The following is a 24,146-nucleotide window of genomic DNA, read 5'->3' on the forward strand; positions in this document are numbered from 1 at the left end:
CCACAGCAATCTTGAAGGGGCCTAGGGCCCAGGTTCTCCTCCTCAAGAATCCTCAGACTTCTAAGGATGTTATGACCCTCCTTGGCTTGCAGGTTGAGAAACGCTGCATTAAAAATTAAAAGCTGACCCTGCAGGGGGTCCCTCCAATTTGAGGTAGCCACAGAAACAAATGCAAACGTGAAAGTGCGGTTTAAAATTAAATGCAGATCGGAGTATTGTACTTCTCATACAAGACTTAATGAACTGCAAAATATGCTGTGAGTGTCCAGGGTTCCACGAAGCCCGGGTTGAGCACACGTAGCTTAGAGGGCTGTGCCTTGGTGAGGCTGAGGACAGAGACTTTGTCATCCTGGAGGGAAATGGAGGAACAGAGTGGAGGTGGGGGTCTGTCTTAGGCTGAGGCACCCAGGGCTGCAGCCCACCTTCTCAGACCACGCAGCTGAAGCCCCGTGTGTGCCTTTTGTGAAGGTGGCGGCAGCTCTGCCCATAGGTGGGAAGCCACTGGGAGAGGGTTGGTGCTTCTGTAGGGAGGCATTCCCTTAGTTGGACCTTCTCTAGGATTCGACCTGACAGAGACGTCTCTTCCAGACTTTTCCATATTAGTTAACACGCTCCCTCCTCGTTCCCCCAACCATCCCGTTTTGATTGGAATTCTTTCACTTGCCAGGAAAAAGAAAAAAATCAAAGCAAGTTCTAAACTTTTCATTAGGTAGTCGGGATGAGAAGTCTTCTGGGGTAGTTGGATTAAGTCTCGGCAGCTCTCTCGCTGGCGATTACTAGCTAATTGAGCTCTGGGAGCTCCTTGGCAGCGGCAGTGAGCATTTTGCTGGCGTAATTATGCAAGGCTGTAGTCGTTTTCAGTAACAAGGTAACTCCAGGTAAGGAGAGAACTCGCTGAAACTTTTGATTTGCCGGAGTCTTCCTCATTTTATTCCTTCCTCGACATGAGCCCAGGACAGACAGAGGCCCAGAGACCAGATCTTTCAGGAGGCTGCTATCCATCAGGGCTTTCAGCCCGAATGGCCCAGATCTCGTGGTCCCTTTGTTGGGGCCTGATGGGAACAACTTGGCACATCTGGGAGAGCCCTGCTGGGCCAGTTCTGCATGGATGGAGATTTGGGGTCCAGAGTCAGATGCTCTGGAGTTTAGGATGAAGGAGGACAGGTACAGGCTTTGGAGGCCTGGGGACAGCTGACCAGGGAGCAAGGAGACTCACAGGCAGCATCTTCATTACTGACCTGTGCACTGAGAGAAAGGCCTGACCACAGGTAAGAAGGCCTATGTCATACCAGCTGTCACTCCTGGGGTCTGTCTCTCCTGGGTGGGCGACGTGTGGGCCTGCATAAATGGGACCAATATGGCAACTCCTGGGGGTCTTTTCTACGCAAGAGGATTCTTTATAGTGAAACTTTCTTAGACATACTGCCTTCCCCCACCCCACCCACAGCCAGACTCATAATCAGGAGGTAGGAGCCTGACGCTGTCCACAGGCCCTGGGGCGAGGTGGGCTGGGCAGGCGTCTCTCAGTGCCTTTTGGCAGGGGCCCTGGGGCCTTGCCAAGCTGAACATGTCCTCTGGGTGGCCCTGCCCAGCCTCTGGCCTGCCGCCCATCAGCATTGAATCATGCCCCTCAGAGGACAGCATGTCACTATGCTTCCAGATATAGTCCCCAGCCCCCTGGGGTGGGGGGGACAGGAAGAATCATTGTCACCGGAGCACTCCATCTTTCTGACACCACATGCCCCGCGTGGTTTTCTTCCCTCACTTCTCAGCCCCACGCAGCCTAGAATTCTGCTCTGCAGCGTACTTAGAGCTGTTTAAAAAAAAAAAAGTGACCCTTTGATTTTTTCTATTCTCTATTTCCCACTTTAGTTTTCAGGATGATGCCTTCAGTCTCTGGCCTGGACCGTCTTCTTCCTCCATCTCAGTTATAAAAGTTTGTCACAGTCAGGCTGGCTGCGTGGAGGCAGGAATGTGGTGTTTGGTTAAATTGTAAAATTAGCTAAGCAAGTTAATGAGGCATCTCGCCTCCGCCTTCCGAAGAGCAGGAAGTTTATGAAGGTGCTTCGAATACCTTGCCCAAGAAGGAAAGGAGGGGAGAAAGGCCAGGAATGTGGCAGAGCGTCATTTAGCTCTTTGTAGACCTGGGGCCCCGCTGTGGCCTGCTAAGCTGGAAGGGACCCGGGGAGTCACCCCCTGAGAGCTTCTGCTTTGGGACGGGCTCCATCAACCACTTTGAGTCCATAGGACCTCCCTCCCCTGTGTCCAAGGACATCCCGAAACTGCACACAACTGGCTATGGTTAGCCATTCTGGTGCCAGATTCCCTTTTTGTCTTGCGCAAGGCTGAAGAGTCAAAAGCCCAAATGCTCTTTCTTAGGACGCGCCCACAGCAGAAAGAAGACCAGAGACAACAGTAATGGTAGCTAACATTTACTGAGGGTCGAAGTGCCAGGTACTGCACCAGACCCTCGCCTCCCTGATCTCATTTAATCCCCACAAGACCCCTATGAGATTGGTACTGTTATGATGTCCATTTTACAGATGAGGAAGCTGAATTTCCTTGCCTAAGCTCACCCAGTGAGTAAGAGAAAGGGTTGGACTGTAAACCCAGATCTGCCTGGCTCAGAAGCCACTGGTCTTAACCTCTGAGGCAACGTTGTTTCCACTCCTTTTCCTGGCTGCCCATTTACCCCAGCCCAGAGTTCACAGGGCACTGGTTGCATGCCTTACAGATGCTCACCCTAAAGCTTTGGAAGTCATGGACTCAAAAGGGCATGCAGAAGAGCTACCAACAGTCAATTTTCTGCACACACCAAATTCTCAGGTCCTCTGATAACACCAAACAAACCTTCCTGTTTTCAAGCAGCAATCTGATGTCATTTTAGTCTCACATGCACTTTGATAATGCTACAGGCTTAACATGGAAAATAGCTGGCCCACCATGTCAGCCAGAAAAGGCGAGTTGTTATTTTTGGTGGTGGGGGGGAGGGGTGGGATAGTTCATGTTAAGAATGGGCATTAAGTGTGATGGGCAGTGTTTCTGTTTTGAAAAGTGTGGAGTCTTAAGCCTTCTGAATTTCGAGCCTGAAAATGTCGGTGCTGTAGTTGTAATGTAACACTTCAATTATGGTGCAGGGGGTAAGAAAGACAGACTCTGAAACCTGCAAGGTTCTTTTAGATCCACAGCCTGAGCCACAATTAAGGTTTCAGAAACACCAAAGGCAAGCCAATGAGTGTCATTTTTAACCAGTTTGAACATTTTACTACTTCCTAACATCAGAAGCACCCGGGCTGGAGTGCCTGCGTCTTGTCCTCAATAAAGTGATTAAGCTGAATGGGTGTTGGGGAGTATTATTAGGCTGAGAAGGGCTAAAAATAGCAACGCTCTGTTTTCTGAAAGCCACAGCAGGCCTGGAGAGACTGGCAGCCTCGAGGTGCCACTGAGGGGCCTGAGGAAGGGGTTGGGAGGATGGCAGTCACTGAGCCCTGGTCTGAGATGAGGTCGTGGGTGTTGTGACGGGCGAGTGAGGTGAAGGGGCTCTTTCTCAGCTGTCATCAAGAACAGAGGAACAGTAGACGCTGTGGATTGGTTGCTTCTGCCTTTGTGGAGAGAAATCTCCAGGGTGTGTGTGTGCATGTGCACCCGTATGCTTGTGTTTGTGTGTGTGTGTGTATTAATGAACTAATGTTCACTGACAACACTGCAGTCTAGGATGGACACCTTGGCCTGAAATTTGTGTATTCAGCCCCAAACTAATTGGCTATACCCGCTGTTCTTGGGAAGAAGAAGGGGTCCAATTTGGGCAGTGAGTAAAGGGCAAGTGATAAGGGACACATGCAGAGAGAAGTAGGGAAGGGAAGAGACCCTCAGAGCCAAGAGTGAGCATCTGCTCCGTAAAGCCTTGATGCTAGGATGCTCAGGGAGGGTGGAATAAAGGGACTTTTGGTTAACTGAACATCAACCAAAAACCCTTGTCTATTTCCGTCTTTGTAGTTGGCTGTCATTCATCAATGTAAGAGGCCTTTTTCTACCTTAAGTGCTACAATTGATTGTTTTTTTGATGTAGAATATCTTATCTTCTTAGAAGGCAAAAGGAAAATGCTCAGGAAGAGTGTCCGTCGTGGAGGGATGTTCCTAATTGGGGTTTTATTGTAGGTCAGTCTTGAAGATTGGTTGCACCTTTCCTTGTAAAGCTCTATACATTGTCCTGTCCTTGAACTCATTCCTCTCCATACCAGCTTAGGTGGAGGGAGGAGCTAGGAGCATGATGTCCATTTTACAGATGGAGAAACTGAGGCCAGGTAAATCAGGATTCTAGAATACAGCCAAGTCCACAGAAGCGCCTGATCTAGACCCTGGTGCTGCTGGCTCTCAGTCCAGACTCTCTTTGATGGACAGTGGTGTTACATTCCTAGACCAAGAGGTGAGGGTTGTTCTTAACAGGGAAAATGCTCAGAGAAGAGGATATGAACTGAGGAGGGTGGCCTCGGAGCTTGTGGGAAAATCCCCTAAGTCCAAGGAGTGAGCCAGAGTGTGGAGAAGAACAGAGGACTCGAGCACACTGTCTTTGGGACCTTTTTCTGCTCCCCTTCCTATGAACTTCTTGCTCTTCAACCTTTTATGTAATCCAAGGCCCTCCTAGTTAGGTGGGCTTACCCTTGCTGCCACCCTGATTGAGTTACTTTTTCTTTGACACTTATTAGCTAGGAGACTTTGAACACGTGAACTAAGCTGTTAAAAGCTCAGCTTTCGCATCTATAAAATGGGGATAATCTTAGAATTGGTGGGAGAATTAAATGATATGTGGCGTTTAAAACAGTATAGTACTTATTTCATAGTAAATGTTCGATAGATGTTAGTTGTTAATAGTCTCATTATTACCGTCGATGCTGCACCAGCAGCAGCCTTATTGCCCCCCATTGCAGGGCAACCCTGGCAGGACCCCTAGGATCCTGGGAAGGGAAGAGTTAGAGTGCAGTTGCCAAGCGCCAATTACCGTTGCTAGGCACCCTGCATTAGCTCATTTAAACCTCCTAACAACCTTGTGGCTCATTTCTGGGTGAGTGATGCTCCCTGGAGTGGCGCAACTACAAAGTCTCACTGGGGGGAGAGGAGGGATGTATCATCACCTGTTGAGCAGGTGAGGAAATTGAGGCTCAGAGAGGTTAGACGGCTAGTGCTCTTGATGTAGCTGGGGGGTACCTGAGCTGAAAGCTCGCATCTGTCGATGTCAAAGCCAGGGTCGCCTTGGACAGAGGGGCTCCTCTGCTGACTGAATCCTGCCTCTTCCCGGCAGTCTGGCCTGGATGTCTGCGAGGGCTGTGGCAGGGCTTCCTCGTGGGGCTCCCAGAAGAAGAGGGGCTCCCATCTCAAGGGAGCCGAGGGAAGAGTCCACAGACACTTGTGTGCAGAGCCCCGCCCACTGGTTTGTGCAATGGTTATCACACTTGTGACAGCATTTGAGCCCTCTGAAATGCTTCGTTTCTCGTCACTTACTGAAATGTGATGACCTAAGGGTATTTTAACTTAACGTACACACATACGAATACACACACGCGCGTGCGCACACGCACACACGGAGTTGCAAATGGAATTGGGGAGAGATGCTAGGAGTAGGGAGAGGGGATTCTGGGAAGAGGAGATGTGGGAATTATGACTGTAGGATCCCAAAGAGATCCCAGTGCTGTGAGAGGGCTTGGCCTGCTTTGCAGTCAGCGGGAAATGAGGGAGGGAGGTTCTTGCTAGAAGAAAGGGAGGGAGGACCAGAATGCAATTAGGGCTGAGGAGTGCTGCTCTCTCTTCCCTCTGAAAATACCTCAAGTGAAAATTTAATTGGAGGGAGTGTTGGGACGTGGGGTGGTGGCAGGTATTGCTTGAGATTTTGTGGGTAGGCAGGGTTTAGATTCTGGCCATCACCCCTAGAGCGGCCTGGGTGTGCTTTTCCCCATTGTCCAGGCAGTACTCATGAGTCTTACCCTCGGGAAGGTGAGGGATCCCCCATATCAGATTTTGGGTGAAGGCCTGTGTGCTTCAATAGAAAGGAGCAGGGTAATCGAGGTTGAGAGGAGAAGGCCAAAGGCTCAGGTACCAACAGAGCTCTGTGGCTGCTCGATGCAGCAGAAGCCCCTCCGCCTGAGAATCCTCAAGCAGGGACCAGGGAGGAAGATGATTGTTGGTGTCCAAGGGTTGAGGGGATATCCCACAAAATCATGACGGAAATCCCCACTGGGGTTTTTCTGGCCTTTTTACCTAGTCTCTTAAAAATGCCAAGACTGCAGGACTACTTCCTTTAAACAAAACAAAGCTGTGAACACCTGAAGGCTTCAGTGTTCCCTGGAACTCAGGGGGCAGCCTCCGCCTTGGCCTCATTGGCTTAGCCCGACTCTGTCTGGCTAATGATTTTCCCAGCGTCTGGACTCTCTGTTCTGCTTTGCCCACCTGATAGAGCAAGGTATTCCTCCTAAGAAGGAGTCCCCTGGCTGAACCGGGGAACACAGCCCCAGCTTGGTCGAGCCACCACCTTCCCATCACCAAGGGGTGTAAGCATTTGAGCTCCCTTATACAGCCACGTTTAGCTTTCTTTGCCGTGTGCTTCCAGCTTCTTGCATAACACCCATTCATCTTTTCTTCTCCTAGGGGAGAAGAAAACTAGGGATGTCCCAATTTAAAACTTGTCATTTATAGATGGAGAGATGAAGAGACCCACCCAAGACGACACAGCTCGGGCAGGGACAGTCAGGACTCTGCATCCATTTCTCTTTGTGGTGCTCCTGGCCAGCAGAACCCTCCTTGAGCCCCTTATCCACCTGCCTCATCTGATGGTGGCCCCTTCTCTCATCACAAACAGTTGGTTACCATGCATACAAGAGCCCCAGAGAATGCTGTCTCACCCTTCTAGGCCACTTACTCATTGGGCACTTCCCCAAGGAACTGTGGGTCTGGAATGTTAGGGGCTAGAGTTCCTGAAGGCTCAGGCCAGAGGCCGGCCTCCTGGAGCTCATCAACTTGATGAAGTGAAATTATTCTGTACTCCTAATAATTATTTGGGCATCTACTGTGTGCCAGGTACTTCATATAGGTTCTTGTTCAAACTATCCTATAAGGATTAATAACCCCATTTTAAGGAGGAAAGCAAGGCTACAAAGTTGATGCCAGGACCATACTGCCAATGAGGGGAAGAAACCCAAAGCCACGTCTGTCAACTAGCACTGTAGGACTCCACCTCAGGGACATCTCCAAGTTGGCACGGTGTTTCTGAAAGGAAGTCTAGTCCATCATATCAGGGGTTGACATTCCCATAGTAAGAGAGGGTTTTGTGCCAATGTATCAATCACCATACCTTGATTAGCTAGTCGTGAAAGTTGTTGGGGAAAGAAGTGGATTAAAGGCAGGGGTAAGGCAAACCCCCAAATCAGTACTCTTAGACTTCAGGAAGATTTGTATGTTGTTGTTGTTTTCACTTCAACAAATTTACCATCCAACTTGCATTTTATTTAAAATAACTCACCTTAACTAGGTTCGCACTCATCTCAGCAGGAGGATGATACTGCCGTCAAAACTTGGCCATGAGTGTTGGGAGCTGACCAGAGAGGGGGCATGTCTTTGATCTTCTCCCAGGGAAAGGTGACCGACCCTCTCTTGACTATACATTGTTGGTTTGTATAGGGGTTTCTTGGGGTGCACATTTGCTGGTGTCATCTGCCTTTCCTTTATCTTTCACTCCCTTCCCACTCTGCTGATGACTTGTCCAGAGTGGACATCTTTCCTCCCTTCTTTTCTCTCTGTGTTTTGGCTGGGGGGTGGGGGGGTGGTAAGAGTATTTTAAATGTTATGATGTTGATTGCATGCATTTGATGTCTGTGTGGGGTCCAGACATTGACACTAGGGGAGAAAGTAACAGTAATAATGATGATGTTGTTAACGACAGCTAACATTTCTTGAGCAGTTACTGCATGCCAGGCATGGTGTTAAAGACTTTACGTAGCCATTTAAATTAGTCATCACTCAGCCCTGTGAAGTAGATACTCTGTGCCTAATTTTACAGGTGAAGAAACAGGCCCAGAGAAGATAATTCGCTTGCCCAGGTGGTAGCTAGAAATGGTGGGACCCAGGACTTGAACCTGGCTTTGTTTGATTCCAGAGTAAGGGTTCTTCATTTCTCTGCTGTGCAGCTGTGTCGAGTAGATCTGTTTGTACCGGCAGTAGGCTGTGTTTCTAAGCCTATTGGGTTACCTTCTGGTCCTAAAAGTGGTAGCAAAGGAGCTTTCCAAGCCTCTCTGGGCTGAGAATTGAGTTGTATGGATAAGGGGCCAGGTGGACCTCAGTTTTCTCTGTGGGACACGAGAGCAGGACCACAGAATCCCTGTGAAGGCTGAGGGCACCAGGACACCACAGAACCTCCTGGTAGTATGCTATTCATTAGGTTCATTAGGAAATGTTCTCTCAGACCAGGGATGCTTCAGCATTTCCTTTGACCCGTTCCAAGGTCTCATCTTCTACAGAGTGGACATTTATCCACATGTGAGGTGCCCAGCCGCCTACCGAGTCATTGATCGGAAATTAACTTCCAGAGATCTGAAACCCTGCCGCCTGCAATCCCGTCATTCCCCTATCTCTAGTGCCCAGCTTGGAACATTTTCCTGGTGGCTTTCTCAATCCTACCTTTGCTTGGGGCCCTGCATCATTAGTTCATTCACCTTTCCGTCCTGTAGTGACGCCAGGTCCCGAGGACCTTTCTCCCACTTCGTTGTCAGGTAGAGCTACCCTTGAACCATATCCTGAGCCAATCGATAGCGCTGGTGGTTTTCCATTCTGCCCACATCTGCCCACCTGCGTTGCCTTTTCCCTCTCCCATGGCTCTGTGTACCTTACAGAGATGCTGGTTCTGTATCACTTTTTGTTTTGTTGATAAAGGAGAAAGAGCAAGAGAGAGCTGGAGAGAGAGCACGCCTTCCAGCTCCTCTTGGGGAGTGCACATCTCCTTGAGCGAGAGAACACGCAGTGCTGGCCTTTGGAATTGGCAGCCAGTGTACTGTTCTCTGTCTGATAAGAGGTACTGTAAATAAAACTGTACACCCTGGCCCGTTGTAAAATGCCCCGCGTCTGTACTCATTGTTCTGACAGCTTAAGCTTTTTTTGGGTCTGCTGTTTTGGTACACTCTGTACTTCCTTATGTAAGCAGGCATGCGTATCTCATCAGAACATTCAAGATGTTTATTTTAAAATCTCAAGGAATTAAAAGAAAAAGGACACTGCTCAACATTAGATGCTGGCAAACGTTAGGTGTTTTTTCAGTGGTTCCTTTTTTTTTTCTCCTTTATTAGCGTGGGGGTGGGAGAGGGAGGGATTTTGCATTTTTTTTTCTTCTCTCATTGGCTTCTGCCTTATTTACTTCAGAGAGACACGAGCTCCCAGCTGGTCGCGTCCAGCATCTTCTATTCCCCTTCTTGGATGCTTGGGACGCCCAGCCCCATTTCTGGTCGGGAAGGCCTGTAGGGAGAGGCCAAGGGGAGAGGCCGGCGGTGGTGAGGGAGGGCAGCTGCGGGAGCCTGATGTGCTTTTCGGCTCTGTTGTTGTTGGAATGCTGAGCGTTTATAGAAAGCTTTCTGGTTTTGAAAATGCTTTCCTGGGATGTCCCTCCTTTCCTTCCTGCAAGTCGGGGTGATTCTCAACAGAGAGTGAAGGCAGCTCCCACGCAAGGAGTCCTTAGACCAGCTCCAGCCTCCATGCAGGCTGTGGCCACTGCCTCCCCTCTTTCCACCCAACCTCAACCTGCTTTCAACCCTCCTCCTTCCTCCAGCCCCTGTCTAACCTTCTGGAGGTGTCCGGAAGTCAGGGGAAAGGGGAGAAGTAGGGGTCTGGAAAATTCTGAATGGTCAGGCAGCTCCTGTTCCCCGAGTGTAGCACTTACGGCATCCTTAAGCCCTCATCTGCAGGATCCCTGGGAGACTGGCAGGAGAGGGATGTCTGTCTGTCTGTCTCTTTAACCTCGACTCAGATATACTCAGTTCCTGGGCTGGGAGTGGGGGTCACTCAGCAGATCTCTGCCAGCCAGTGGAGGGTCTACCCTGGCCATCGGAGGCCTCCTAGGACTGGAGGCTCCTGAGCGTGCTAGAGGGAGGGGCTGCTTCTTTGCTGCGGGTGTGTGAGTCCTGGGCAGCTGGGTTGGGAGCCAGAGGGCTGATAAAAGGGAGATGAGGAAGCAGACAGCCCCACTTTTCTAACCTTTCCTTTCTTCTCCCACGAACTGCCTAAGTTCCAGCCAGAGAACATGTCCTTGAGTTTTGAAAAAGGAACAGTAGAGAACCCAGACTGGGTGGAATAAAGACTCTGCCACCCCCTAGGGGACAGCCTGGCAGTGCTCAGAATGGCCACTGCCCGCTTCCCAGGCCGGTTCTGCGCCCAGGAACCTGCCTGAGGGTTTCTTTGTTTATCACGTGTTTAGTGAGCACAAACTGCACGTCAGGCTTGGAGTAGGGCGTGGAGGAGGGAGCAGGGGACAAGACAGACAGACGCCAGCCCTGCTCACACGGAGCTTACAGTCAGCTGGGGAAGACCGAAAAGAACCCGGCAACACAGGACACGTGAACGGGGCTCCTGGGGCTCATCCAGGAGGATTTAAGAGCCGGGTGTGAATAGCTGCCGATACTGACATGTTGGTCCTATGACAGATGATCCTGCTCCCCCAACGAGACCATCACTCACCTTTAAATTCGAGGGACAAGAGGTGGGGGTGTGCGTGCTTGTAATGAAATATGTCTTTACAAATGTAAGCTCACTTTACACGAGATAAATGGCCCCCAAATAACTGTACTTTCTTTTCAGTAACATCAATCATACTTTACACAAAGGAGTTTTTTAAAGGGATCATGACCCTGAGCCTGACTGGGCATGCTGATGGGTACTACTCACTGGGTCTGTGCATCTGCCCCCCAGATAGAGGGTCGAGCACTTTCCCCACCTTGTCACAGCCCTCTGAGGGACTTACTCTCCTTCCCATTTCGCAGATGAGGCAACTGACTCATGAGATTAGGAACTTGCTGACGGTCATAACTTGTGACTAGCTTGGCTGGGATTTGAGCTCTGATCTGTCTGACCTGAATCTCGCCTGCCTCCCGAGGTAGAAACATCCTCAGTGAGCTCCTCTAGCCACAGAGCTCTTGATGATTAACGGAGTTTTGTGTTCTTTAAGATCCATGGTCTCCTCGGAGCCTCACGGCAGCCTCAAGTGAGGCAGACAGACGTGGTCTCCCCATTTTACAGACTGGGAGTCAGGTTTATTGAGGTGTGATGTCCACAGCAGTGAGTGGCCTGCACTCACTGATCCCACTGTTCTGTCCCTTGGTCCACTCGATCTATAATTGCTAGAGAGGAGAGAGGGGGGTCTAGCCTACTTTTTCTTCTGGCTCTTCTCCCTCTTGGCTATTTAATTTCTCTCCCTGTGGTCTGTCCCCTTACTTGACCCCATCTCTCCCTCTCCCCTCACTGACTCCATTCCAACCAGGTGGCCTCCCCACTCTTCCTTTGCCTGGACCAGGTGTCCCCAGACAGTGGTGTGGCTTCCTCTCCTTCACCTCTTCCATTCTCCCCTCTGATGTCAGCTCGTCAGGGGGGTCTTCCCTGACCACCCCATATAAAATAGCAGCACCAGCACTCTCTATCCCTCTTCACTTAATTTATTTCTTTTTATCAATTGCCACCACCTGTTTTATTTTCAGAGTTATGCACCATGTAATGACATTTCTATCAGCGATGGACCACATATATAGCCATGGTCCCATAACACCAGTACCGTATACCCTAGGTATGTAGTAGGCTGTACCATCTAGGTTTGTGTAAGTGCACTCCATGGTGTTCACACCACGAGGAAATTGCCTAATGATGCATTTCTCGGAATGTATCCCCATTGTTAAGCGACATGTGGCTGTACTTGATTTTTAAAGATGTGCCTTCTTCTCTAGAATGGAAGCTCCCTGAGGGCAGTGTTTTTTTTTTTTCTGTCTCTTTTGTTCATTTGCTGTAATCTACCTCTTGGCATATACTTAATGGACATCCAAAAACATGCCCTGTGTGCAGGAAGGCTCTAAGGAGGCGTGGCCATCCCTGAGCTGTGCCCTGGCATTCTCCCCTCTTCAAGATGAGCCCCAGGAAATTTTTCAGGGGGTAAATGATGCCGATATGTCCATATGCACCCATTGTGTTCAGCTGGCATGACCTTCCTCCTTCCCCATCACTCCCTTGCACTGATGCTTTATAAATGTATTAGCGGCTGAATGATGTCACCATAATGCATTTTGAGAATAGCCATGTGGTTTGTACACACTTGAATTGCTTTGAATGCAAACCTGACATCATACTGAAGGCAGCGGCGAACAGCATATGCACGGTAAACAGGCAGAGACTATCTTATTGATTAACAGATGAGGCCTCTATTATCGATCAAAGCTTGGCGAGGAAATTTATCACTTTTAATTTCAGGGCTGCCAAATATTTCTGCCTCTGAGCCAGCCATTACGGAGACAATTTAAAGGCACACGCCTCCTCGGGAGAGGGGGTTTCTGCCTCTCTCCGCTCTGCTCCTGTGTCCTAGAACTGCCTGTCTTTGTTGTTGGGCTCACCCTGGGGAGTTGGGGGGAATCTTGCCTGGGGATGTGGGGGGTGGAGCAGTCCTGGGGCTTCATGAATGGGGACCGGCAGTGGGAGCCAACATTTGTGGTATCTGTGTGTGATGAGGGTTCTCACCCAGAGTCACTGAGGACGGGGGGCTTTCACACACTCGGCTCAGTTTCATGACTTTGGGAGGGCATGGGTGCAGAGCGGAGGACTTGAAGGGCACCCAGAGGCGGTCAGGCTTGGGACAGCCAGCAGCCTTGACTAGATGGTGTGTGCTAATCTGTTTTTATCTTCCTCTGAACTCATCTGATGGCACACATCCGGCCTGCGTTTCCTCCCTGCCCTCCTTCCTTTCTCTCTGCTTCTCAGCCATTAAAGCAGACGCTATTATAGCCGCACCGACGGCTGTTTTCTAAGAACTCTCCATACCACATCCCTTTGAAGCTGCAGCACCAGCGGGTTCCTCACCGGTAGCTCCAGCACAATGGCGACCGCCAGCCCACAGGGCACCCTCTGCTTTCCAGTCCCTGCTCCCCTCCTGGGCCTCCCCTTCCCCTTTCTTCTTTCTGGAGCCGTGAGAACTGACAGAACCAAAGAAATGTAATTAAAATCAGATCCCTTACGGATGCACAGAAAATCATTGCTGGTGAATGATTTGGGACTGGGGGCAGTTTCTCATCGTGAGGGGCTGTGGCTGCATCCACCCTGGCCTTCCCAGCCTCCTTTCTCTCCTCTTTGAGGCACCAGCTGTGTCTCCAGTATAAACAGAGGGAAAGTGGTCCTGGCTGCCACCTGTGGGAACACACAGTGACCACCTTCCATGATGTTTCTGGGCTCTTTCTTCGGAGCTCTGTAAGCCCCGTACACGTCCTTGGCCCGAGGACGCCCTGTAGCTTGTAGGGACACCTGGAGATGATCATGGTATTCCCCCTGCCTCCAGGCGAATTCAGCTCCAGCTGCCTAAGACAAATGATGATATTTACTTTTAAGGCTCTTAAGGAAAAGTGACTTCATATCTCTCCTGGGACACTTTATTACTCATTTCTTCAGTCAACTAACATTTACTGAGCCCCTAGCAGAAGGTATATCCTGCTGGGCGTTAGGAATCCAGACCAGGTCAGTGCCCTCATAGGACCTGACTCTAGGATTGTGATACCCTTCACTGTCAAGAACGGTTTATCCATGTTTAAGTCTATACTGGCACAACTTGTATTCTAGTTCTGTTCCTTAAGTATGTGCTAATACTCCAAGGCAAAGATTTTAAAACTTTTAAAAAAGTAGTGGAACCATTTTTCCAAATAGAATTTTGGATTTTCAAAACTTTGATATAATCAAAACTTTGATTATAAAAGCAGTATATTGGATTTTTTTTTTTTTTTTTTGATTTGGGGGAAGGAAGCCTAGATCCCACCTTTTTATCCATGAAGCATCTTTGCAGATGGAACCCTAGGGAGGCTGAAGGGTATAGGAATTAAGAGCAAAGGCTCTGAAGTCAAGCTGCCTGGGTTTGAATCCACCTGTCCTGTTACCTACTGTGTGACATTGGGCAAGACACTTCACCTCTCTGAGCTCGAGTTTTCTCATCTGCTAAATGGGAGTAATAATAGTGTGTACTTTTAAAAGTTGTTGTTAGGATCAAATGAAATGATATATCTCGAACACTTAGCATCACGCCTGGTATATGGTAAAGCCTCAGGAAGTCTGAGATGGTTTGAAAATGGCACTGGGATATTTAGTTCTGCTTCTTAGGAAACTAATACAAGACTAAAACACAGGCTCAGGTCAAGAAGTGCTAAGGTGGGTGGAAAGGAACCAAGTGCCGTGGCAGGTTGGAAAGGTAGAGCGGTGAGGGGCCAGGGTGCTTGGTACAGGCACACTCCAGTCTTGAAAATAGAGGAATGGGACCCGGCATTGCTCAGGCACAGAGACTCGGGAAGGATCGAGTGGTGCCCAGTGAGGACTGGTGAAGACAGACAACTGACTGGGTCAGGGTGTGGAAGACCTTGAAGCCAAGTAGAGGAATTTAGCATCAGTGCAAATTGTGAGCCATTTCACTTTCGTGAGCAAAGAAATGAGGAATCAAGTGGCTTTCAAGGACCCTGCGTCTGCTGGGTGGATCAGAGAGGGTGGCTGGTGATGTGGCAGCTGTCCTTGAGCCTTCCAGTGTTCTGGGCATGACCCAACAAGGGCCTGGATGGGGCCGTGATGATCCACATATAATGGAAGAGATGCATCTAGAAGACATTTTGAAGGAAAATCACCAAGGCTTGCAACAGGTGCCCCTGGATGAGATGACATTTTAGAGCCTTGAAGACTGTTAGCACATGGGCAAAAGTCCTGTTTATCTTGACATTGGCGCTGAGCCTTGTAAGTAATGGTTCTAAAAAAGTTTATCAAATTGAATTGCACTGAACTGATTTTGTTTATTCCACAAATGTGTAGAGTAATGGGATCCCACCGGATGTCAGGCAGATGCAGCTGTGCATGAGATGACATGCTCCCTCCCTTGGGGAACTTATAGTGTGGCAGGAGGTAGAGCCAGGTCCACCGGCGTTTAGAAGAGAGCATGGAGAGGTATGACCTGGAACATACAGGGTGCTATGGGAGCATAAAGAAGGGGTACCTCACCCAGACACGGGGGCTGGGGTATTGAGGCTGATGCATGCATGATGAATAGGGCCTGGTATACTGTGAGGCTGGGAAGAGGGGCAAGCATGTCAAAGACAGAGGAGGTACAAAAGGATACACAGAGACCTGGAGATGGGGAAGAGCCTGGCTCCTCCAGGGAACCAGAGCATCTGCGTTGGGCTGGAGACTAGGGAGCAAGGATTTGGAGAGATGAAGCAGGGAAGATAAGCATGTCTAGAAGGGTTTTGGGAATCATGGTGAGGAGCTTGGACTTTATCCTGAAGACACAGTGGGGGCCCCCAGGGATTTTAAATGGCCAGATGCAGGCAGTGGCTAGGGCAGACAGCGAGTTTGGTTTTGCACACACTGAGTTAGGGGTTTATCTGAGTAGAAGTATGTCAACCATTCCCACTTTCCGTAAAGTATAATCTAGGCGACAGGGCACATTTCTCTTCATCGTCTCATTTACTCCTTTCCAACCCTTGCCTGGAGCCAGCCCTCCAGAGTCCCCTTCTGCTTGGGACATCTCACCTGGACCCCGTCTCTGTTTGTCTTGGTTATTCTGGTTTTGTTCCCTCTTCTCTCTGGGGGAGCCCTAGATGGGCTATTTGGAGCTCAGGTAGGTGGGTGGTCACACTTGGAGGAGGGGCTGGGCTGGCTGCTGAGACTGTGGATTATTCCCGCCTTGGGGTCTTCACAGGTATCTGATGCCTCCCTCAGTATCCACCTGCAGGATTTTGGCCCAGAACCCCCTCCTAATGGCATTTCGCATTGGTGGTAACTGCCTCCCCTTTCTTTCAGCCGGTGCCAAAGCCTTTGTCTGTGATCAGTGCGGTGCCCAGTTTTCGAAGGAGGACGCCCTGGAGACACACAGGCAGACCCATACCGGTGAGTTGAGTTTGATTCCCATGCTCCGGGTCCTCCATGGTGTGACAGTGTATGGGGATGAAGTATCTTAGCAGCACTCTCTTTTAGCAAACGTGACATCCAGTCATTTCCTGGTGCAGCTGTGAGCGGGGATGTGTTCTGCTGTGTTCAGCTACTCTTGCTTGGGGGCTGGCTGGGCAGGAATTTACAAGGGTGACTTTGCCCCATGAGAACAGCTGCCCTGGCTTAGACCAAGATCTCTAATGGGACACTGACATCCTCTCAAATGCTCTTGTCAAGGCCTTAGAAAGTCGGTGATGTTATCTAAGCACGCCCTTTCTTTGGTGAACGAACATTCAGGAAACTCTCGCACCCCATCTGACTAACTCTGAAACCCTCATGTGGCCACAGTTGTCTGGTCCCCCATCTGAGAGAGTCCAATCCTTGTCTAAAAGAAAGCAATGTGTACCCAAGGATGCATTTGAACAATATTAACTGACATCAATATGGCTTTATTTTATTTCAAAGCATTATCTCACAGCATCAGCATCGTCTCCTCATTGTAATCGGCAGCAGCGTCGTCATCACCGGCGTAGCCCACACTTATGAGATGCTTACAGTGTGCCAGGCTCTGTTCTCAGGGCCTTACCTGATCTCACCTAGCCAGTCTTTCAGTAACTGAAAGGTAGCAGGCTAGGCCCATGACATAGGTAAGGAAACTGAGGCTCAAAGGAAGGAAGGTGACTTGCTGAAGTGAACCGGGAGGACAAGGGTGACACTGCTTAGACTGTCCGGCTGTCATATTGGCTCCACCACTTACTCTTTGTGAGACCAGGGATAAGTCGCTTAAACTTTCTTAATTTGGGTTTCCTTGTCTGTTAGAAAAGTGGAGTAATAATAGTGCCTACCTCATAGCCTGGGGTTGCTGTGAGGATTGAAGAAGATATTTTATTTGAAGTGCTTTGTGGAGCGTTTGGCTCATCGTAAGCGTTCAGTATGTGGTGGTAGATGTATTTAAAATTTAATAAATATTTATTGATTTCCCACAATGTGCTCGGCGCTGTTGGGGCATGTAAGGTACAGTGACATGGAGACAGACAGCATCCCTGCCCATCGTGGAACTGAGATTCTCATAGGGAGACAGTATAGGCAAATATATATAATGTGTATGCATGTGTGATATATGTAAGGTATGTATAATATAATGTCAGGTTATAATAAATGCTAATAAGAAAAAATAAAGCATGATAAGGAGTAGAGAGTGATAGGGAGAACCTGGTATTTTAGATAAAAAACGGCCAGGGAAGGCCTTGCTGAGGTGACATCTGAGAAGAGTCCTAAAGTGAGGGAGTGAGCCACTCAAAGATTTCAGGGAAGAATGTCTCGGCAGAGGGAGCAGGCCCTTACAGAAGCCCTGAGGCTGCGTTGAACTTGACAAGTTCAGGGAACAGCCTGAAGAGCAGTGGGCCGGGGGCAGGGAGCGAGGTGCGGAGAGTGAGAGGAGGTCGGACATCAGGTGGGTCTCTCACCCCTAGTGAGGAATTTAGGTTTCATTCTGCATGTGCTAAGGGTCCACTGGAGGGGGATAAAATATTTGCAAATCATGCATCTTGTAAAGGACTTCGAAAATAGAAAGGACTCTTATGACTCAATAATGAAAATACAGATAGCCAAAATTTAAAAAGGGCACAGGATCTGAATAGACATTTCTCCAAAAATGCGCAGTCAATGAGCACATTAGCCATCAGAGAAATACAAATCAAAATCACAATGAGACAGTCCTTCACACCTATTAGGATGTGGCTGTGATAATAAATACAGACGGTAAGAAGTGTTGTTGAGGAGTGGAGAAATCGGAACCCTCATACACTGCTCGTGGGAATGTACAATGGTGCAGCCACTTGGGAAAACAGTCTGGAAGTTCCTCAAAAGGTTAAACATAGAGTTACCATATGGCACAGCAGTTCCACTCCTGGGTATCTACCAAGAGCAATGAAAACATACGTCTACACAAAAAATTGCCCATGAATGTTCATAGCAGAATTATTCATAATAGCCAAAAAGCAGAGATAGCCTAATGCCCCCCCGCCCCCACTGATCAATGGATAAACAAAATGGAGTATATGCATACAATGGAATATTATTTGGCTGTAAAAAGGAAAGAAGTACTAATACATTCTACAACGTGGATGAACCTTAAAAACATTAAAACATGCTTACTGAAAGAAGCCAGCCACAAAAGGCCTCGTGTTGTGTGATTCCATTTATATGAAACATCCAGAATAGGCAAGTCTATAGAGACAGAAAGTAAATGAGTAGGTACCACAGGTGAGTGAGTTAGGGGAAAATGGAGAGTGACTGCTAATGGGTACGGAGTTTCTTTTTGGGGTGACGAAAATATTCTAAAATTGATTGTTGTGATGGTTACACAACTCTGGATGAATTAAAAACTATTAAACTGTATAGATTAAATGCATGAATTGTGTGTTACGTGGTATATGAATTATATCTCAGTAAAGCTGCATATACACGCATACGCACACCCCACACCTACCCCCTCATCACACCATGTCCTTGTGTGCAAACATTTATAGAGAAGGGGAAAAAAATAACCCATTGGAGGGTTTTGAATGGGAGAATGACACAACTTGGTTTGTGTTTTTAGAATATTATTCTGGCTCCTGTGTTGAAAATTGACCACAGGGAGCATTTCAGTTGTAAGTGCTGTGTAATGAACCGCTCCAGCAGTAGATGAAAGCAACAAAGCGTTAGTGTCTCTGACAGTTCTGTGGGGTGACAGGGCTCAGCGGGGTGGTTTGCACTTGGGGCCTGTCCTGTGTTTGCAATCAGATAGTGTCTAGGGCTGGAGTTGGCTGCAGACTCGACTGGGCTGTCCAAGATGGCTTCCACGGTCACACATCTGACTCCCTGTGCTCCTCCCGTGGCCTCTCTATACAGTGGAGTAGCTGGACTTCCTACATGACAGCTCAGGGTTCCCAGAGTCCAGAAGCAGATGCTGCAGCCCTCTTAAAAGCTAGGCTGGAAACATACACCATCACTTCCACCGTATTTTATTGGTCAGAGCCATCCCAGGGTAGCCCCAGATTTAAGGGGTGGAAGACTAGACTCTCCTTCTCAAGGGGGAGTGACAAGCACATATAGGGACAGAGGAATGGATGGCAGCCATCTTTGGAGACCGGCTACCAAGCTACCACCGGGGCCTAGAGAGGAAGAAGGAAGACCAGTGAGCTGCTGCTGTTAGGGTGATTGTCATCAGTAATTCCTTGTCCTTCCGGCTCACAAAGCCTGCTTCTCCTGAGTGGAGAGCATACCTCGTAGCGCTGGGGTTGTGGGCTCTGGACTGGTGCTGCCGCGGCCTGTGGCAGTGGGAGGAGAGCTTTCTAGGTGAGCTGTCATTCCAGTCAGCATCTCCTTTGCTCAGTTATAGAGAGGATGACTTGGCTAGATGAGTTTTTGCTCAGGGTTCCAGTGCTGGTTATCTTGAAAGCCAGGGGAGGACCCAGGTCTCCCAGGGTCCCAGCCACTTTCTACAATAGTAGGACATGTAACCGAGAATCCCACTCTGAGGATTCCAGCTGGGGGCTGAGGAGACTGAGCTGTGAGCCAGCTTCGCCGAGCAGCTTAAATCTGTCGGTCCGGATTAAGTATGCAGCGCAGGGAACAAGCTACCCTCTCCGCTGGGACCAGTAGAGAGGCTGAGTCCCCGCGGGGTGAGCAGACAGGGAGGTTGTTCACGGGCACACCCCACACACTTATTAAGTGCCTTCTGTGTGCCTGGCACCCACTGGGAATACAGTAGTGATCAACACGGACATGGTCCCTGTCCCCTTTTTTTTTTTTAAATAGCTTTATTGAAATATAATTGGTATACCATACAATTCATGTGTTCAAAGTATACAATTCAATGGGTTTTGGTATATTACACTGTTAATTTTTAAAATTGTGGTAAAATATATATAACATAAAATTTGCCATTTTAGCCATTTTTAAGTGTACAGTTCAGTGGTATTAATGACATTCCAACCTGTTTCTAGAGTCTGGGTCCTGATTCAGCTTTGAAAGTCAAGAAGCATCTTAGGACCAGTGCCTTTCAAGGATTTAACTCAGTGAGAACTCGAAAGTGATCAACACTTTCCAGAAAAGGATATTTGTCTCAAATATAATTAGAAAGAACCTGGAGTTTTGAGTCAGAAGCCCAGGATGGGGTTCCAGCTCCACTGCCTAGGACGTGAATGGGCTTGACTTGTTACTTGTCGTTTCTGCCCTTCAAGTCTCCTCACCTACAAAAGGAATAAGGTCCCGTCCTTCCTTCAGCAGTGCTGGGGCCCAGCCATTCAGCCTTGCTTTTGCGTTATCTCCAGGTTGAGTAAATGGAGCTCTTGAAAGGGGAGAGGAATGTAGAAAATGAATCCAAATCAGAGATGAGACCAGATGTCTACTTTGAGATTGGCTCTCTCGCCACGTGGGTGTGAGCTCCGGGTCAGCTCCCTCCGCGTTGAGGAGCGTGCAGACTCTCCCTAGTGTGGGGCAGGCTGGGCTCAGGGAGGATAGATGTGACAGTGCCTGATCCTCAGCGTAGGCTTGGCAACGGGATGGCTCTTCCTGACACAGGGCAGAGCTCATCTATCACTTATTGTGCTGTTTCCTGTAGAACCAGATGGATCCTCAGCCTCCTCTACTAATCAATGAAGGAACACAACTTGAAATCTAGGTGGCATCTCTGTTCTAAGAAAGGGGACCCATGAGGAAGGGAGAGGCCTAATGATAAGGAATGCTGAAAGTAGTGGTCAAGTTATGGGCCTGGGAAAAGCCAGTGGGGCAGCAGGTTTCATAGGAGAGTGAACAGGAGAGCAGGGAGCCAGAGCTCTGGAAAGAAAAAGGAATGGAGACCCTGGGAGAGTAGAATAATGGTAATGCCATCTTGTATTTCTCATTCCTTAGTTTATAAAACACTTTTAACAGATGAGAAAGTGGAGGCCTCGAAGTCACCCACTAGGAAGTGGAGAGCTGGAACTTGACCCACCTTCACTTTCAATGCTCTTTCTGTTACTCCCCAGCTGCCTGCACACTGACTTACTGCTGTCCGTGGGTATATGGCTGAACGGTTTAGGGAGAGCCTCTCAGAGATCATTTAGCTCATGCTCCTGTCCTGGGCAGGGGCCTTTTGGATCCCTGCGACCCATTTCCCTAAAAATTCTCAATGCCCATGTCCCCCTCCTGAGATAGGATGCAAATTCCCTGAAACAGATTGGGTTGGGGCATTCCGTGCCCAAGGCTGCCATGTGGGGAGTTAACAGCGCTAGCCTGTGGCACTGCCTCAAATGGGTGGTGATGGTGTTTTACAGCTATTCTTGACGCTGAAGAATGAGTTTAGTAGAAAGTGTTTCCCAATTCCATTTTAGCCCAATGAATGTCATCTTCACGTCTCACCCATTTGACCCTAGTTAACCTGGATTTTTATCCTGGTATGTGTGACCCCTCCTCGTCCCCTCCCTTCGAGATCTTGGTGGGCTCAAGCTGGTGTTCTGGGAGGCCACATGATGGTTGGGCTGGGCTCAGGCTTTGTTGTCACACTTCAGTTTTCTGTTTTGGCACCACGAAGACTTTGAGGAGATAAACAGAGAGCACTTTACACCTTTTATATTATGACAAATACATATTGCAAAACACTGCTGCTTCCAAAATGTTTGGGTTGCAGAGCGGGGAGGAATTAACAGCTATGCAGCTCCCTGCGCTGCGTGTGCTTCATTTACACATCAGAAGTTTTTTTACACCGTTCAGTAAAATAAAAAGTGAGAACACACACACGCACGCACACACATGCACGCCCAGCGCACCACTTGGGTTCTATATTGGGAAGGTCTTAAATTAGTAAGTAGTTCTTTAAGTCCAGATAAACTGATAAATACCTTTAATGGCTTAATTTATACTCTGGGTTTGAAATTTGACACATGGACACTATCTTGGCTCAGGAAACACAAGTGGTTTTGTGCCAGAGGTTTTAATGACCGATCAGTAATATAAATTGCTGCATCACTGAACAGAAATAGCTTCTCCATGTCATTTGATCTGGAAACTTCTCCGGCCAGGCAGCAGTTAATAAATTTAAAAATAATTACCCTCTTTATTCAAAGTCAAACTAATTAGGAGTGGGTTTTACAAATCATAATGTTGTTCAAGCCACTGTACATCCCCATTTTGGACTTGAACAGGCCTGGGGGCAACAGACAGATCGGGTGGCATTAATTAGAGGGCAGGGGAGATACCTTGGCTGCTGAGTGGAAGGCGAGGGGGTTGGGACAGTCTTCAGCATACCATGTCGGAGAAGGAGGAGGTCTCAGTGAGGAGGCCTTCGGCGTGAGCTGTAGAAACCAACTCTTTTAATCCATATGGGGGGATGTCACAGCAGCCGCCCACCTGTGGTCTGAGCATGGGGGAGATGGAGCCAGTGCTGGTGTTTGTGGGCCAGGCCAGAGAGACTGTGAGAGCCCAAGGGACAGGGCAGGCAGGTGTGCACATGGCTACTTGTGAAGGATGGACCTGCCCGAAGGCAGGCGCATGGATCGCATGATCTCCAGAGGGCTCTACTCACTGGGCAAATTTGGGCCCTGATGGGGTGGCTCAGGTTTGTCTTGCAGGCTTCAGGGAAGAGGGGGACCCATGGAGCCTGAAGTCAGAATGTGAAGTTCAGGGTATTCAGTGCATAGTGACCCTCAGAACTTGGGATCTGGTGTCAGACTGTCTAGATTCAAATTCCAGCCCCATCACTTCAGGCAGGTTGCTTAACTTCTCTAAGCCTTGGTTTCCTCCTTGGTAACATAGGGACAATGATGGCATCTATTATATAAGGAGTATTGTGAGGATTTAATAGGATAGTCCACGTAAAGCACTCAGCATAGGCCTTGCACAGAGTCAACTCTCAGTAAGTGGTGGTGGTGGTTACTATCATTGCATCATCGCGAGCTTCATCAGACGCCCCAGAGGGCACCCATTCCCCCACTGGGAGGTGAGAGGGGAAGGGCCAGGTTGATGGGTAATGGTGGTGGAGGAATAGGAATGGCATGCAGCTGCTTTGCTAAGGTGGAGGTGGGATCTTCCAGGATCCCTCACTCGTCCTCTGACCAAGAGGCTGTTTCCATTGTGCCCACTGAGCTAACAATGACTGGAGCCCTCTGAGTACAGTTGGGAGAGGTGAGGGCAGAATGAATTCCACATGTTGAACAATCCCACAGAGCAGATTTGGTGGATCTTATTTAAGGCCCTGTTGCCTGGAATGCCCAAGGCTGCCCAGGGGGACCACCCCCTGCTAGTATCCAAACAGATGATGTATAAACCTAGGCCAGACAAGCTGCAGAGCTAGGATAGGCACTGAGCAGGTGCTCCGACCTCTAGGAACACCAGGAACATGTCCTGCCACATCTTAGAGGGGGCCCTATTGGTTAGTGCCCTTGAAGGCTCAGAATCTTGAGTCTCCTGCTAGTGTCCTGGCCCGTGTCTTTGACATCAAGAACATGGGTGTTCTGCATCTCCTGCCTTCTTCAAGTAAGACCTTCTGTGTCATCCCACCTTATGCCTGCCTAGTGCCCTGGTAAGGAAAAGAGGAAAACACGCAGACTCAAGATGGCTGAAGTTATTGCTAGGTTTAGGAATTCTGGGGCCAGGACAATAGGTTGAACTAGATCTCTAGACTTGCCTCAAAGCAATTCAGCTCTCTCCTCTGGCCCCCAACCTGCCCCACCAGGTCCACCAGGTTAGCGACTTGGGTTTGCTGCAGATCAGAGTGGCCTGTGCAACTGGTTCATCCCATCATTCCTTCATTCACGTATTCCCTGAGTTTTAAAGTACCTACTATGTGCAAGGGGCTTTGTGGACCCAGTACCACAAAGGAACAAATGTGAACAGAACTTGGTCCCTGTCTTCCTGAAGGTTACAATGTTGCAAAGGAAATGAACAAGTTGGGTGAACTTGCCTTGGGTACAGATAGTATAATATTATGTTTAGTGGATATTATATAT

At 48.8% G+C, this 24,146-nt stretch overlaps 1 protein-coding gene across 4 annotated transcripts in view; it reads left to right on the forward strand.

Annotated features, from left to right (window-relative positions):
- The window catches only part of ZBTB16 (zinc finger and BTB domain containing 16), a 182,518-nt gene that overhangs the window by 106,350 nt on the left and 52,022 nt on the right, over window positions 1-24,146 (forward strand). For all 4 annotated transcript variants that reach the window (XM_023644848.2, XM_014741177.3, XM_014741178.3 and 1 more), the window contains one exon: window positions 16,045-16,131. In XM_023644848.2, coding sequence (XP_023500616.1) covers window positions 16,045-16,131 — 87 coding nt within the window. The remainder of the gene's footprint in view (window positions 1-16,044; window positions 16,132-24,146) is intronic.

This window comes from Equus caballus, chromosome 7, assembly GCF_041296265.1.
Source record: "Equus caballus isolate H_3958 breed thoroughbred chromosome 7, TB-T2T, whole genome shotgun sequence".
NCBI lineage: Eukaryota > Metazoa > Chordata > Mammalia > Perissodactyla > Equidae > Equus > Equus caballus.